Raw genomic sequence first — 16,315 nt, forward strand, 5'->3', positions numbered from 1 at the left:
TAATCGAGTCATCCGTTCATTGTTTCAGAGCTAGGTTTATGCAAAACAACCCCATGTTATTTGTTATTGAAAGCTCGTCATAAAAAAATATAGCTAGTAGTGCAAAGTTTGGTTCCACACGGAAAGTAGTTGGACATATTTCCATACGGAACCTTGTTAATAGCTTTGTTTGGTAGTCGGCGGACTGTATTAGCTGTATTACACGCACGTCACCGCTCGACAATGGCGGAAGGAGTCGTTTTGGAGAAAGGTTCCTCTTTTATTGACCCTTTTAAAGGCGTCTTGCTGACATATTTGATACCAGAATCGTGCTACGATGAGTTTTTTCTCAATTTCAACTTTCTCGACGGTGAGTGACAAGTGTTTGAGTATTATGTAGTCGAACAAAAACAGCCGTTTGTTTCATTTTCCCGGAGCCCAAAGGCAATTGAGAACCAAATGAAACGACACGTCCCGTTGGGGATATTGTCTTCACTATTTTATTCTGCTGTTCATGTTGCTGTCATTTTAATGTGCAGGTGACTGTCTGATTGTATTCCTGTTTGTGTGTTTCAGTACCATGTTTAAAGATTTTGCTCAGCAAAGGCCTGGGGATCGCCATCATCCTGGGATCAGTGATGGGTAAAGCACTCTTTTGACACCTCCATACAAATCATATATTATCATACTATGTTGTAAATAATCACAGCAAAGTGTTGTGATGATAGCCTTTGTGCTTTAATGGCACAGAGGCGTGTCTCTTCCATTCATTCATTCATTCATTCATTCATCCATCCACCCACCCACCATCTTCTGTCCCGCTAATGAGTCTTCAAGCTATTAAATATGAATCCCAATTAAAGTTCACCGTCGAACTGCAGATCAAATAGAGAGAATCACACGTCGTGCATTTAAAACAACCACATAGCTTTACCTTTGGACGGGCCGCTTAGCTTAATGCTAACAATGCAAAACACCATAGACGGGCTAATGAATAACGGATACTTGAACACAAATGGTGAAGCAACACATGTAGACAGACAATGTAGCAATGCTGGCAGGAATATTGTCTTTACCCTCTGCGTAAAACGACGACTATTACTGCGAGGGACGGAAGGAGTTGGGACCGTTTCTGTGTACAGTATATCTGTATGTCTGTATTGTACTGGCCAGCACGGTCCCGGCCCCGCCTGTGTGGAGTTTGCATGTTCTCCCTGTGCCTGCGTGGGTTTTCTCCGGGCACTCCGGTTTCCTCCCACATCCCAAAAACATGCGTGCTAGCTTGATTGAAGACTCTAAATTGCCCGTCGGTGTGAATGTGAGTGCAAATGGTTGTTTGTTTATATGTGCCCTGCGATTGGCTGGCGACCGGTTCAGGGTGTACCCCGTCTCTCGCCCAAAGACAGCTGGCATAGGCTCCAGTGAGGATAAGCGGTAAAGAAAACGGATGGACGGATGTATTGTACTGCCCCCAGGTGGCCGAGGCGTGCACACCAGAACGAGCCGTATTATCTCGATGAATTCTGATCGATTCACCGCCCTATGAATGAAATGACCTGCTTGAATGAGAATAGTCTTTACATTTTATGCTAGCAAATTTTGTACAATGTGTATAAAAAGTATCTTTTCATAAGTTTTAATGTGTTCAAAGCATGTGAGAGGGGAAAAACGAGTTTTTACAAATCAGTATTTTTCACAAGGAGTCTATGGAGTTTCACCTGTTGCATGTGGGTCTGGAACCTCTCCCCTGCGATAAACGGGGTTTCACCGTATTGTATATTAATTTGAGCCACTTGTTGCGTTTCCAGTGAAGCTGCCTCAGATCCTGAAGATGATGGCTGCAAAGAGCGGCGAGGGACTGAGCTTCCAATCGGTGCTCCTCGAGCTGCTCGCCATCACGGGAACCGTGGCCTACAGCGTCACCAACAAGTTCCCCTTCAGGTGGGACCCCGTGCCGGCGGCACCTTCGCGGCGCGCCGCCGCCTCGAATTAAACGACCATGTGTGCGTCACGGCAGTGCGTGGGGCGAGGCGCTCTTCCTCATGCTGCAGACGGTCACCATCGGCTTCCTCATTCAGCACTACGGAGGGCGAAGCGGCAGAGGTGAGACTCAACGTCAAGCGAGTCAAGAATTTGTTTTTATGCAAAGTAGGAAGAAAAAAAAGATGCTTCAAGAATAAAGTCAGAATTGTACAAGAAAAATGCATAGCGTTACATGAAGACTGAGAAGACCTTTTTTTTTATTTTTTATTTGTTAAAATAAAATATTTTGAGAATAAAGTCATGTTCCATGTTAACACATCACTGCCATTGACGGCTTTAGAAGTCAAACATCCATGTTAACTGGGAAGGCTGGCAGTGAATGAGTTAATGGGGTAAAGCTGTATTCTTTTTTTTTTTTTTCCCAGAAGAAATTTATGTGGGCCCTTATGATATTACATCATTTTTTTTGCCAGTCAAAAGTTGCACCATTTCGAGAAAAAGGTGTAATATTAGAAGAATTGCGTCCGAATGGTCCAAGTTGTGATGACAAAATTGTCATGTTTGCAGTCTTGATATTTTAAAAAGTAAAGCAAGAAGAATATGTAACGTTACACAAATGAAGACGTTTTTTTCCTTTTAAAAAAGCTATTTCGAGCATAAAGTCGGAAAGTTGTCATATTTCGAGAGGAAAAAAAATGTCATTTGTTGTGATCGTATGCTAATACGAAGAGTTTTTTTTTTTTCCCTAATGAATAAAAAAAGCTGTATTGAGAAATATTTTTTTTGCAGGTTTCCTGTTTCTGGTGGTCTACTTGGGCGTGCTGCTCCTCGTGCTGTCTCCAGTCACCCCGATGTCCGCGGTGACCGCCTTGCAGGCCGCCAACGTGCCCGCCATCGTCGTCGGCAGGGTGGGCAAACGCAGCCGCAGTCAAATATACACCAAGGAAATTATGTTATGCTGTAGCTATTTTGCAATTGTACACAGATTCAGCCAATACACAAACTACCATATTTATTCATATCCATCATATTGATTTACTCCTTACATTTCCCGGCCCTCCTACGGTGGCCGAGCTATATTGTCCATTTTTTGTGCAACACAACCAACTACTTGTCTGTTGCGTAAATCCCCACGATGCTGAGCCATTAGCGGAATATATTTTTGAGAGAAAAAAAAACAAAACAAAACCAAAAAAGTGGTAAGATCAACTTGTACATATATATTTTTGGGGGGTTAGAAAAAGTTATGTTATCAGAATAAATGTATAATATTACTGAATGTGACAAAAAGTCAAATGTATATGAGAAGAACGGTATCGTGACCAACTGTGTGTGTGTGCTGTGTTTTCCAGCTGCTTCAGGCCGCCACTAACTTCCGCAACGGACACACGGGCCAATTGTCGGCCATTTCGGTCTTCTTGTTGTTCGCAGGATCGCTCGCACGCATCTTCACCTCCCTGCAGGTATCTGACATTTTGTTTGAAACGTACTGCGGCAACTGGGAAGTTTACGTACTTCCAATACCGCTAACTTAAGAAATGGACTCCGCGTAATACTTCAAAATTTACACAGCTTTTCTTCATATAAAAAAAGAAAAGATGGAAGATTGAGAACAAATATAATAGACAATAGAACAGTGAGTATTTTACTCGCGCAATTGTATTGCTTTATTTGTTGTCGTTTGTACTGTGATGAGCTTGTGTTGTTGCACGCGCCCGCAGGAAACGGGCGACACGCTGCTGGCTGGCACGTACGTCATATCGTCGGCCTGCAACGGCATCCTCGCCCTGCAGGTCCTCTACTACTGGAACGGCTCGGCCGAGCGCAAGAAGAAGAAGAAGAAGAAGAAGAAGAAGGAGTAGGCAAAGAATCCCTCCGCTCCAGAACAACTCTTGCGCTGTAAGGGATCCGGGAAACTTGACGAGAAACGCAGCGTGCCCCCAAAAAGGTGAAAACGACCACAGTGACATTCCTCAGTTTCTGACAATTCCTCAGAATTCTGATTATGAACATGAATAAAACTGTACGCAGCTTCACTTTGATTTACTGTCGTCGTTCCTTCCATTCCCTCGCGTATCTGACCGAGGTGGAACGTTCCTGGAAGCCGCGCGAGTTGCCCTCGGCCGCTGACGAGCCGGTCTCTTCTTATCGCTGTGCGCGCGTGCGGAAAGTCAATAAGAATGATGGTAAAAAAATGACTATCATCACCGCTATTTATTATATTTTTGTAACGCATTCCATTTATTGTTCATTTTAAATGTCAGTTTAAAATGATCTTAGCTAATGAGTACGAGTATTTCTGTGAGTATTTCTTGTATGAATCAGATTTTTCTTCATATGCACCAAACCGTCTTATCTTCTTTGTCTGTATTTATTTCAAAAGATGTAAATGAAAGTAAATGCAAATCCATCTCTCGATTCAAAACCATATGCACAATCATACATATCCGTTTCCTGTCAAATAAAATCGATTACTTATTGTGTTATTGTTAATTATGATATACTAAACCCTATCTTTAAACCAAGTATCCTAGTCTTGCAAGATTGTATTTTATTATTATTGTTAATAATAATTAAAGTTACTATACTCATTTTTAAGAGTAGAATTAGTATTATTGTACAGTAGTAGTTTGACAATGTAATTTAAGGTCCAATTCCTTGCCAGTTGCAAAAAAATAAAAAGAGAGAGAGAGAGCATGTGACTGATAAAATCCGCTGAACTTTGAATCTTCAGTCATTGAAAAAAGAAAAGTCATGGCGGAGGAAATCCTTTTGCACGAAGGGACCTCTTTCCTGGATCCCTTTCAAGGGCGTCTGTTGGAGTTTTTAATGCCGCAGCCATGTTACGACGCCTTTTTCCTGCGATTCAACTTCGCGGGCGGTGAGTACGCGCGTTTCTTGAACTTTCGGGCCACGACGACCGCAAACCAACGCGGCGTAATAAGTGGCTCTTTGTGTTTCAGGGCCGTGTCTGAAGACTCTGCTCAGCAAAGGCCCGGGGACCGTCGTTCTACTGGGATCAATGTTGGGTATGCCGCTTAACTTCTTTTTGCACTTTAAAGCAGAGCCGGGCCAACTTTCGTGCTCAATTGGCCCCGTTTTGAGTTTTATAAAAGCAAGTGCATTTGGATTTGGATTTTAACCTTCGCAGTTAATTAGTTGTGATCAATTATTGCATTAGAAATAAAAATAAAAACATTTTACACTTGAGTTTTTTATTTTGCAAATTCAATGACAATTTAATTGGATGTGAAAATCGTTTATTCTACTAGTCTATTTTTATTGACATGAATTCATAGACTAATTATTTGATTAGCAAAATGAAGAAACAAACAAATACAACATAAATAGTTCATTTTAATAATAAAATCATTCAAATTTTTACACTCTATTTTTTTCATGAATGTCATTAGAATGAAAGAATTAAGTATCAATCAATGACATAAATGAATGAAAAACGGCAACAAAATCAAGTTGTGTGTTTGCGCAGTGAAGTTGCCTCAGATCGTCAAGCCGATGGCCGCGAGGAGCGCCGAGGGCGTGAGCTTCCCGTCGCTGCTGGGCGAGCTGCTCGCCATCACGGGGCTCGCTGGCGTACGCCGTCGCCAACGGGTTCCCCTGCAGGTGCGTCCCCGGGCACACGCCGGCGTCGCGTCGCGTCCCGCGGAAGCCGACTCGCTCGCGCTGTGACGTGCCTTCCGGCAGCGCTTGGGGCGAGGCGCTCTTCGCCGTCGGCTTCCTCGTTCAGCGCTTCCGAGGGAGGAGCGGCGCGGGTGAGGGCGCCGCCGCCGGGAGCTCGCCCGACTGCTCGCGATCCAAAGCGTAGCGCATCCACGAGCACGTCTGTACACACGAGTAGCAGCTTATTAAAAGGGGACAAATGAGCGCTTTGCAGAACTACAAAAGCCAAATTTGAAGCCCGCTCGAGGTCGTCACGCCGGCGTGGGCCTCTCGGGCCGTTTGTCCGAGGGGAGATTGGGGATCTCGCGGCCGTTTGCGGATCTTTCCCGCAGGCGCGCTGTTTCTGCTGGTCTACTCGGGCGTCCTGCTCGTCCCGCTGTCTCCGCTGGTCCCCTCGTCAGCGCTCGCCGCCTTGCAGGCCTCCAACATGCCCGCCGTCACCGTCAGCAGGGTCGGGCAAACGTTCCCAAAGCGATCGTCGCGTGTCGTACTTGAGCGTTTTTGACGCTCAGTGGTGCTTGCAGATCATTCAGGCGGGCCACCAACCTTCGCAACGCACACACGGGCCAGTTGTCGGCTCTGACCGTCGCCATATTGTTCGCCGGGTCGCTCGCGCGCATCTTCACCTCAGTGCAGGTACGTGCGAGAAAAACGCAGTTTTAATGATCGTGTGGATACAGATAGACATACATATTTACGTTCAATTTCAGTGGTTTTTGTTGGCTTTTCAGCGTCAGCGTTTAGGTTTATGATGGCGGTTTTACCTTTTAACCGATTTGCGTGGATGTTGTGTCCCCAGGAAACGGGCGACACGCTGCTGGTGGTCACCTACGTGGTGTCGGTGGCTTGCAACGGCCTCATCGTGGCGCAGGTGCTCTACTACCGGAAGCCCACCAAAAGCTTCCTACGACACGAGCGCCGGCGAACGCAGCAGCAGATGCGCTCGTCCTAGTTGCGAATCGGAAACGCCTGGCGAAAAAAAGGACAGCAGGTACCCACGGGGATACACTGTAGTGGTCTACCGACACCTCTGCTGTGCTTGATTACTATTTAATGGATTTATTTTTCAGGTATTAAAAAGGTAACATGGTTGATTAAAAGTACGTTGTTTTATTCTGATTATTACATTTGTATGAAATTAAATCAAATAAAAGCATTTATTGATTCCAAATAAGGCTTTCTTTAATGACAATTCCATTTGTTTTAAGTACTTTATTTGAATATTTTCAAATTTAATTACAATTAAAATGTATTAAAAATCCAACTTAATTGTAAATAAATTAGTCTATTCAAATTCTACATTTTATTGTCATTTTTTTTTATTAAAACATACTTTACCGTTACATTTTGATGTATTTTTGAAAAGTACTTGTAAATATGATGCAATTATTTTTATTAAATTACAATAACAAATAAATATAGAATTCAATATTTTCTCCATATTTTTATGAATTGAAAAACGTATTACTTTCATTTATGACCAAATTATTCAAAAACAATTCAAAGTATTTAAAACGTAGTTTTAATTTGAAAGCCATTGCTTTTATTCTTTAATTTGGTTCTGAAAACAGATTACAATAAATATTATTTTTTTTTACAAAAATATGTTGTAAGTGATCACCATTCAATTAGTTATTTTAATGTTGTGAAAAAGATATTTAATTCCAATGAATGCATGTCATTTTCAAAATGAAATCGGCGGTTCCGAACAGTGCCCTCTAGTGGTGATCAAGCCCATCATGGAACAAGTGGCTCCCAAAGAAAGGCAATCGAGGCTGCAGCTATTTGGGCAAGCCACACCAACATATTGATGATTAGTTTTGAAATTGTGTACGATTAAAACTCGGCGCGCGCACACACAAATAAATTCACATGCACTCACACACACACACACACTCACACACACACACACCTCCGCTTACCGCAGTTCTTTGTGCCAAACTTTTAAGTCAGCCTCGGCGCATCCATGGCAACCACTTGTTGAAGCTTCGCTGCCTGTTGCTAGGTGATTGGAGCTACTGGACCAGAAAATCCCTCCATTGACAAAGCACCCACCCACACACACACACACGCCCCCCCAAGAAACCCCCGTCCCCCCCCGTCCCCTCCCCTCCCCATGCGCTCCAGCCAAAACAACCACACATATTCCTTGAAAGGTGCCAAAACAACACACTCATTTATCATTGATTTGAAATGATGTTCAATTCATTCATTCACTCGTGACTCCAAACTCGTCTTAGGAACATTTCTTCTGTGTTGGAAGTGTAAAAATAAGTCAATAACTCAAATCGAATGAAGTGAGTCGTCGTTTGTTCTCGGGGTATTGAATCGATGGCAAGTGGACCGTTTTTAGAAGACATTCCGCCTCTCATCCGAGCAGGCTGCATACAGCGCTTCGTTAGGACGCACCAGTAAAACATTCAGAAACTGAACTGTGATTGGCGTTTCCGTGTCAAGTGGGAAATTACCGACTTCCCAGTTTTCTTGAACACACCGGGAGTCTCTATCGGGTGCGTAATATTTGGTAAGTGGCATCTGCGAATTGGAAAAATGGAATCAATTGTTTTTTTTCCTCTTCAAAACCCTACAAACAATGGCCCGATAAGGACAGAATGAAAATGTTTTCAGAAATGTTTGCAAACGTATTCGAACTAAAAAAACACTGAAATCTGCAGCCTTTGTTGACGTCGCATTGGCCGTGTTTACAAATGTTTTTGGCACGCGTATCTTTGGGCAGTTCGGAGCATTCCTCTTAGCTTTTGTCTTCTTTTCCTTTTTGCAGATGAGGCATTTCTCATTTTTCTCTGCATTACTCGGGCCTTTCCGAAGGGCCTCGCGAGTTGAGCGAGTCGCTTCGACTTCTCTCGCGTTCGGGAACTTTGAAAGACTTTTCGCTGGTAAATCTCAGTTGATTGCGGAAGCCCCCCTATCTCCGCCCCCCCTTTTCCGACCTCCGTCCCCTCCCCTCACCGACCGATTAGCCGGTGCAAGGGTTCTGGCCCATTTCCATGAGAAAGGCGGCGGTCGGTGAAAGGGTTAAGCCCGTGAGGACCGAGCAAAGCAGAAAGCAGCCCTCATTTTCTGCACAGCGGGGGTGTCGGGCACGGGGGGCGCGGGGGCCGGGAGACGGGAACAAAGACGCCCGAGGGAGGAGCGGAGACTGCGGCTTTACTACATGCACCTGCGTGCTGAAAGGCGGCGGACAATGCGCCTCCGAAACGGCCAATTACGCGCGGGCCATCCACCGGCTTTGTGTGTGCGCGTTGTTTGGGGGAGAAAGTGAATTTTAAAGAGGACAAAGATAAAGTAAAGCTTTAAATCATCCACCCCCCCGCTCCCTGCCGCCCACACACACAGACCCCCCCCCAATTCACCCCCGTGTTCCCATGCAGCCAAGGTTGATGCGTCATCGTCCTCTATGGACACGCACGACGTCATGTTTAAAGCGCCGCGACGGGTTTGTCATCGGTGCCCATTTGGGGTAAGGCGTTCATTGGGGGCGGAGGCCTCATTTGGACAAATGTTGCTCGTATTTCTGAGATCGTATTACAATATACATGATTTCGGCTGAAGTGTACCAGGGGAGGCCTTCTTTTTACAAATGTATTCAAAATGTTTCCCTTCAAATACATCTACTCAACTGCAGAGGGTACCCGAGACTGATGCTCCGCTCACGAAGGGGAGGCCTTCCTAATTTGCTAAGAGGCTACGCTAAGCTAAGTCGAAAGCACCCCTCGTTTATGGCGCAAAAGAACATTTGACCATTTTTAGGAATTCAACTGCAGAGTTTACCAGGCGACTATGAGGGGTAAGGCGCTCGCGTTAGGGGAGGCCCTATTCATACAAGTGCATTTCAATTTGAACAATACTACAAAATAGTATTAATGCTTTCGATAACATTTACAATACATGAACTTCACTGCAGTCTCGACACCTTCAAAAAAATAAAATGGTGTTTCAAAGCCTTTCGTTACATGGCGTTTCCTTTTTTAGTTGTAATATTCTAAAGCCTTTTTACCATACTGGTCACACATTTCCCCATTTTGATCAATGATAAGACTGACGTGATTTGTACTTTTTATTAATAGTCATGAAATCCATACTTTTTTTAATCAAAAAGGCATCAAGACTCTTAGTATAAGAGCCTAAAGTGTGTACATTATTTACAAGAGCGCTACGTACAGTAACTAGACCACAGAGAATGGATTCTACAAAAAAAAAAAAAAACAGCTAAAAATGTAAACATTTACACGACATTTAAAAAAAAAATAATAATAATAATACGGTGTATCTAGTTAGTCATGGATGGAGAAATAAACCAAATGTAGGTCCATAGCAGCAGCTACAACATACTGTACAGATTATACACACGCAGTACATCGCAGCTGATGGTTCGGGAGGGAAATTGCGTTCAAAGTCATGTGCAATGAGTCCCAACCAAATGAGCCAATTTCACACGAAAGGAAAAACAAGAAACGGATCGATGACAATGGAACGTTTGCTCATCTATGCCGGCGACGTATCGTGACAGGCAGAACAAGTCGACGCCGTTGGCCACGGGTGAAGTTAAACAGCAACGTTAGCAGTATACATTCTCTTTACACATTCAAACTAATGGAGAGGCGTCGGGAGGAAGGGCGTCGCCGACGGCTTCCACGCCCTCCGCGTAAAGCTACCGAAATGCGGCATTTCCAACGGCATCTAGAGATTTTCATCAAAAGTAAAAACAAACTAAAGCGTATTAAAAATAAGCCACTTTGTACAATGCGGAACGACGACATCCCACAGGAACAGCATGAGACGTGAGTGCGGATTGTCCCGCGCGCTTCTAGATGTGCGTGAGGGGGACGGTGCCGCCGAGGTAGTGCTGCTGGACGCCGCCGTAGCCCCTGGGGGCCGGCCCCCCCGCCGGGTCGCCGCCGCCGTCGCCGCCCCCCGGGATGTACATGCTGATCATGTCCCGCAGGTCGCCCTGCAGGGGGCCCCGGTGGTGGGCGGGCGTCGGGGGCGAGTGGGACACGGCTTCCGGTTTCACCATGGACACGGGAACCGGGCCGGGCTGCTGGGGGCTGCCGCTGTACGACATCGGGCTGCGGGGGCGGCGTTGAGGCACAATCGTTAGCAGCGCATACATGCAAAAGGATGCCAGTCAATATGCGAGCCTACGACAATGTTGTCGTAGGCTCCGTTTGAGTCAAAAGTAGCGGCGTGCTAATTTTCATTTCCATTCTATGTTAGCAGTAGAAGGTTTGGTTGAACATATCGCCGTTTAAATCGAAAATGTTTAGTGACGCGTTAGTTTTACAGGAACCCGCTTGAAGCAAGCACGCTATGCCTCTTATTTGGAGAACATTTTTGTGTTTTACGAGTTAAAAAGTGCGCGTGGGGTCGAAAATTAGTGGACATTTACGGACTGGAATTTATCCTCTGTGATAAATGGTGGTTCACCGTACTTAACTGCAGAGAGTAGCAGGCATCTATTAGGGGCCAGGCGTTATTTGGGGGTGATTTCATTTCTCTCCCAGTGAGTAAATGCAAATGTATTAACTGCACAAATTCCAAAGCATCTATCAGAGGCAAGGCTTTTATTGGGGTGAGGCCTTTAATTTGTATTTTTATTTATTTACAAACGTGCAACATTTCATATATTTACTACAATTGAGTAAATGTCAACTCATTGACTGCAGAGAGAAGGTGGTGTCTTATTGGCAGGACATTTATTTGGGGTGAGGCTTTTATTTTTACAAATTTGCAACATTGAATACATTTTCCTACAAATCAGTAAATGTCAAGTAATGCATTGATTACTTGACCGCAGAGCACGGCAGACGTTTATTCGGAGCACGGCCTTTATTTATGGAAATACATTTTGAATATTTAACAGTCAGGTTAGGTCTTTTAAATAAATGCAGTCGTAAGAATAGTTTTTATTTTTACAAGTCATAATACTTCTACATTCACTCAACTGCAGAGAGTAGCGGGCACGTAGGCGTTGAGGGAGACGCGTACCGGGACGGTGCGCGAGGCAGCACTGAGGCATTGTGGGTAAAGGGACCACACACGCAGCTGATCAACATTCCGGACGGGAGCCCGCCTGCCGTTTGCGCAAATACGGAACGATTTCGCCAGAAGGTTTTAGCGCTTGTCCGGTTATTTTGTCTTTGCGCAAGACGCGCTTATTCGAATAGTAGCATATTTATGGCATTTTATGCCACACCCTGAATATGAAGTCACCCAAGACTTGGCTCGGGCTCCAAGAAGACAAAATGTCACTTGAGAATTTTTATGCATGTATATTTTAAAACTATATTTGACTTGACGCGCAACTTAAGATGTTTTCACTTATTTCAAAGCGAAAAGACAAAAATGTCACTTGAAATCTAAGTTGTATGTTCTACAAGCAAAAGTTAGGTGACAACATTGTAACAGAAGATTTCGAAAAGCAAAAAAGTCACTCGAGATGTTTTGAAATGTTCCAAAGCCAAGACGAGACTTTGACTAGTTTTTGAAGAAGACCCCCCCATGCGCGAATGGAGATGTTGGAAATGTTGTTAAATATGGCCCGAGGCGAGCGACGCTGGAATGTCTGCGACCCACCTGTACGAGTTGCTTCCGTTCATGTAGGTCTGGGCCGCCGTCATGGCGGGCGGGTACTGGAGGGCCGTCAGGTCGTAGCGGTGCAGCTGCGGAGTGTAGCCGAGCGCCTCGCCCTGCATCCCGGCGTAGCCCCCCGCGGGGCCCCAGCCGTAGCTCTCGTGCATCCGGGGGCTGGCGCCCTGGCCCTGGGCCGTCACCAGCAGGTTCCCGGCGGCCAGCGGGTACTTGGGCACCTGCGCGTCCTTCTTCAGCATGCTGGGCTTGCTCTTGCGCCGCGGCTTGTACTTGTAGTCCGGGTACTCCTTCATGTGCACGGCCCGCAGCCGCTTGGCCTCGTCGATGAACGGCCGCTTCTCGGCGTCGCTCAGCAGCTTCCACTCGGCGCCGAGCCGCTTGCTGATCTCGGAGTTGTGCATCTTGGGGTTCTCCTGGGCCATCTTGCGCCTCTGGCCCCGGGACCACACCATGAAGGCGTTCATTGGCCGCTTCACCTTATCCATGGGGTCCCCTCCGCCGGGGGCCAGGGCGCTTTTGGAGCCCGGGTGAGGGACGCCGTTGCCGGGCGTCATGCTGCCCGGAGGGGCCGGTGACATGCCTTGGGCCGTGTGGTGCACCGGCTGCCCGCTGGGCTTCAACTCGTGTTCCATCATGCTGTACATGGCGAGCGGTGAACTCGAAGGGGGACAATTCGAAGCAAAACAAAAACACAACAAAAAAGCGCTCGTTCTTCTTTTCCCCCCCCTGCTTTTGGGGTCGCCGCGCACCTGGCCGGCAAAGTCCACCTGGTGTTCCCGCAGTTTGTGCGGGAGCACCGGGTGAACCGATTTAACTAATTAGCCTCAACCGGCGCGCGCCGTCGTTCTCTTCAAGTGCGGCAAAAACCACGCACAACTTTGTTTGTTTGGGTGTTTTGCTTTCTTTCTTAGTTAGTTGGCTCTCTTGGTCGCAACTTGTTATTCTGAACCACTTGTTGTTCGAGCGCGCTCTCCCGGTTCGAGCCCGACTGCCTGCCCCCCCCCCCCCACCCGGGGCCCCCCCCACTTCCTCCCTCCGTCCGGCCTGCAGCCGACCAATCAGGAGTGAGCGCGTCTATTAGCATCTCAAAGACTTTTTTTGGTGTGTTTTTTTTTTTAGGGCGAAAGGAGAGCGAGCCAATATCTTAATAAGGGCAAAACTTTGCAGAATCTCCACTTAGAAAAGAAAATCAAGTTTCATGTCGAGGTTTTTCTATGAACTGGAAAACAAAACGGTTTTATAAAACTAGAGTGGCAAGAGGGTGCGGAAAGGCGGGGTTGTCCTAAAATGACCAAAAAAAAAAAAAAAAAAAAAATATGTCCCAGTAGTTATCATACTTCTGCTACCACGTCATGGAAAACGCCATTGACGGGCTAACAGGTAGCATCGATAGTCGTGGCATCGTAACCCTTCGAGCGACGCATCGTTGAAGTCAAATGGTGGCGCAACACATAGACAAACAATGTCACAGCACTCGCAGGCATATATTCTTGATCCTCTGCCAAAGACGGCTAACATTACAGCAGCTAATTGTGAAGCTCTTCTGCATTCGTGTCTGCATTATTGCAACCCCGAAGGAATAGCCCAGTAAATTCAATCATTAAATCGGAACGCCCAAACTCCTTCATTCTTTACATTCCATTCAATTCGGGTAGAAATACGAAATCTAAACTCAACTAATACGTTAAAAGTAATTGGATACAATATATTTTTTGAAATGCATACAAATAATCCAAATGTGAAATGGACATTTATTTATTGATGGATTGATTTTTCTCCCCAGCTCGCGCCAACGTTTGCGGACCGGCCAGGACACCGCCTGTGTTGTTGTGATGCCATTATGACTTTACGGGACGTCTTAAAAGTGGTTTTCTGCCCCCGAGCGGATCGGCTTCGCAGTATGCTGTAAAAACGACAAGAATAATCACAATGGTAAAATCTCCCGCCGGACACGGAGTGTCGGGAGCAGCGAGTCACATGACCTGCGTCAATGGCGCGACTCCCGACTCCGATGTTACGGAACGCACCGGATGGCTGTGAGGGTCGGTGGCGGGGGGGTCGTGATGGAAAGGAGGGGAAATGTGAAGGAACAGAAATGAAGTGGCGATGAAATCAATAAGTAAGGATGGCCGCTGAGCAAAAGCAATGATGGAGGAGGGATGAAAAGGATGAAGGGATGGATGAGGAAGGGTGAGGGTGCGTGGGGGGCGGGGGGCTGATTCGAGGGTGACAGGACTCCCTGAATGGGCCTCTATTCTCCCCTCTGCTGGCTCCTCTTCTCATGCAAAGCAGGCCCCCGTTCAGCCTCCCGGCCATCCGTCACACAACAGAAAGAGCCTGGCAGAGCCTTTACGAGCCTCCCACTCCGCATAATCCCCCCACCCGGTGCCCAACAGGGGGTGACAGGGCCGGGGGGGGGGGATGGGCGTGGGGCGTAGCTCCCAAAATGCCTCCGCAAGAAGAAGAAGAGGCCACCTAGAACGAACAACAGCGCGTGTTTACTTCCCACGGCGCTTCCAGGTGCATGCTATTTGCTCCTGTTGCCGTTGTTCGTCATAATAATCGCGATCACGAAAGACGTTCGTCCAGCGCTCTTCGTGATCCGCGAAGACGCTTTCCAATTGCACACGTGATGCGCGGACTCCACAGTCACAGCCGAGTGCCGCTAATCTACTCGACTATTCGGGGCGGAAATCATTCTCGGCTGTAAACGCTTTTGTTTCGACTTTTTGGGTTCCGCTCAAAAGTAATCCAACACGAGACACGCTCGTCCGACAGAAGGTGAAATATTGCTGTACGTAGTTTTCACCGAATTGTCCTGCATTTCAGGAACTGTCTTTGGACCGAATACGAGTTTCTTTCGCAAAGATGGACTGTTGAATTCCCAAGTCTATCAATAAGAATAAAGCGGATCCCTGGACGGTGAAGGTTTTGGGACTTGGAATGACCACACGTCTACAGCTCCGTCTTTTTTCTGGTTTTGGTATTATTTGACTTGAGCCGTGATACTATCCGTTGCTTTTGTTTTCTGGGATCGGAGAGATGGGGAGAAAAGATGTACATTAAAATTTGAGAAAAAAAGCCTCTTGGAGTGTTCTATTGGGAAAATATAGATTCACTCTGATGATGGATTGCATGCTCTGCATCAAGTGTCAACAAAAGCGGTTTTCCTCAAAGAAAATCAATTGAGATATATACAGTACTTCTCTCTCTGCTCACATCACCACATTCTGTATGTTATCAATGCACAGAAGCAGTCATTGTATACTGCTCAATGACATATTTTGGAAAATGTAACCTGGAGTTGTAAATTATATTTTATTTACTAATCTATGTCAGCAAAGCGTAGTGACAGGCCGTGCAGTTAAATCCTCTTTCATTTGATGGCAAAAGGGTACAATGAATCTACATTCATCCATGCAACAGAATAGTAGCTTTGTGTTCAACTAAACAGGACCAGATTTCACAATAAATCAATTCGTGTGTAAAGTGAGACGGGAGCCGCAACCCTACCTAGTATCCTGGTATATTATGTGTACATTAAATCTAAAAAAAAAAAAGGACATTTGGTATGTATGGCTTAAAAAAACACGACCATATCCATAGACAGGCTTAAAAAAGAAAAGACCATAGCTTGTTTGTTTTTAAAAAAAAAGTTTCCTAAAACAGACCTACTTCTGGCCACAAGGCGGCGCCAGACCCCGCCGGAAGCAGGAAGGCAGCTCCCATAGATATGAACATTAGATAGGTCAGCGCACTTTAGCCGCCCAGCTAACAGACGTGCTGACGTGACGGCCATGTTGGGGAGGTCGACGTCCCCATACAAGGCAATGCATGACCACCGAAATTAAGTGGCAATTTGCTCATTTCTCAACCAATTTTCATGAGGGGTTACTGTTTTGTCCATGCCAACGCGTATGCTATCAATAGCAACATTTGTTAAAAAACAAACAAACTGCATCTTTTTGCACAATTGTTTTTTGTCAATGTCTTTATGTCTCCAAAGTGTTCTGTAAATTGACTGTCTGTTGTACTAGAGCGGCTCCAACTACCGGAGACA

The 16,315-nt window shown here is 45.9% G+C and overlaps 3 protein-coding genes across 3 annotated transcripts; 2 read left to right on the forward strand and 1 right to left on the reverse strand.

The window, feature by feature from the left end:
* Window positions 1-17: 17 nt before the first annotated feature.
* Window positions 18-3,998, forward strand: mpdu1b (mannose-P-dolichol utilization defect 1b). The gene is made up of 7 exons (XM_061669036.1): window positions 18-349; window positions 556-621; window positions 1,788-1,920; window positions 1,997-2,082; window positions 2,752-2,870; window positions 3,315-3,425; window positions 3,684-3,998. The coding sequence occupies exons 1-7, from the start codon at window positions 223-225 to the stop codon at window positions 3,822-3,824; spliced, it is 783 nt and encodes a 260-aa protein (XP_061525020.1). The 5' UTR covers window positions 18-222; the 3' UTR covers window positions 3,825-3,998.
* On the forward strand, window positions 3,831-6,676 carry LOC133397760 (mannose-P-dolichol utilization defect 1 protein-like). The gene is given in 9 exon segments (XM_061669037.1): window positions 3,831-3,910; window positions 4,697-4,843; window positions 4,926-4,991; window positions 5,453-5,544; window positions 5,546-5,586; window positions 5,668-5,735; window positions 5,976-6,105; window positions 6,177-6,279; window positions 6,443-6,676. Coding segments are annotated over 8 exon segments (780 nt in total). The 5' UTR covers window positions 3,831-3,910; window positions 4,697-4,716; the 3' UTR covers window positions 6,596-6,676.
* A 3,795-nt stretch (window positions 6,677-10,471) lies between these two features.
* On the reverse strand, window positions 10,472-13,067 carry sox19b (SRY-box transcription factor 19b). The gene is made up of 2 exons (XM_061669059.1): window positions 12,241-13,067; window positions 10,472-10,733 (listed from the first exon to the last, which is right to left on the reverse strand). The coding sequence occupies exons 1-2, from the start codon at window positions 12,897-12,899 to the stop codon at window positions 10,472-10,474; spliced, it is 921 nt and encodes a 306-aa protein (XP_061525043.1). The 5' UTR covers window positions 12,900-13,067.
* Window positions 13,068-16,315: the final 3,248 nt, after the last annotated feature.

This window comes from Phycodurus eques, chromosome 23 (genome assembly GCF_024500275.1).
Source record: "Phycodurus eques isolate BA_2022a chromosome 23, UOR_Pequ_1.1, whole genome shotgun sequence".
NCBI classification, from domain to species: domain Eukaryota; kingdom Metazoa; phylum Chordata; class Actinopteri; order Syngnathiformes; family Syngnathidae; genus Phycodurus; species Phycodurus eques.

What these genes read in the sequence shown, in the direction of transcription:
- mpdu1b (XM_061669036.1), top strand. Translation starts at nt 223, where the DNA reads ATGGCGGAAGGAGTCGTTTTGGAGAAAGGTTCCTCTTTTATTGACCCT. An exon ending in CAATTTCAACTTTCTCGACG is followed by an intron (nt 350 to 555) that starts GTGAGTGACAAG and finishes TGTGTGTTTCAG; the next exon opens with TACCATGTTTAAAGATTTTG. An exon ending in GCATCTTCACCTCCCTGCAG is followed by an intron (nt 3,426 to 3,683) that starts GTATCTGACATT and finishes ACGCGCCCGCAG; the next exon opens with GAAACGGGCGACACGCTGCT.
- sox19b (XM_061669059.1), bottom strand. Translation starts at nt 12,899, where the DNA reads ATGTACAGCATGATGGAACACGAGTTGAAGCCCAGCGGGCAGCCGGTG. An exon ending in AACGGAAGCAACTCGTACAG is followed by an intron (nt 10,734 to 12,240) that starts GTGGGTCGCAGA and finishes CCGCCCCCGCAG; the next exon opens with CCCGATGTCGTACAGCGGCA.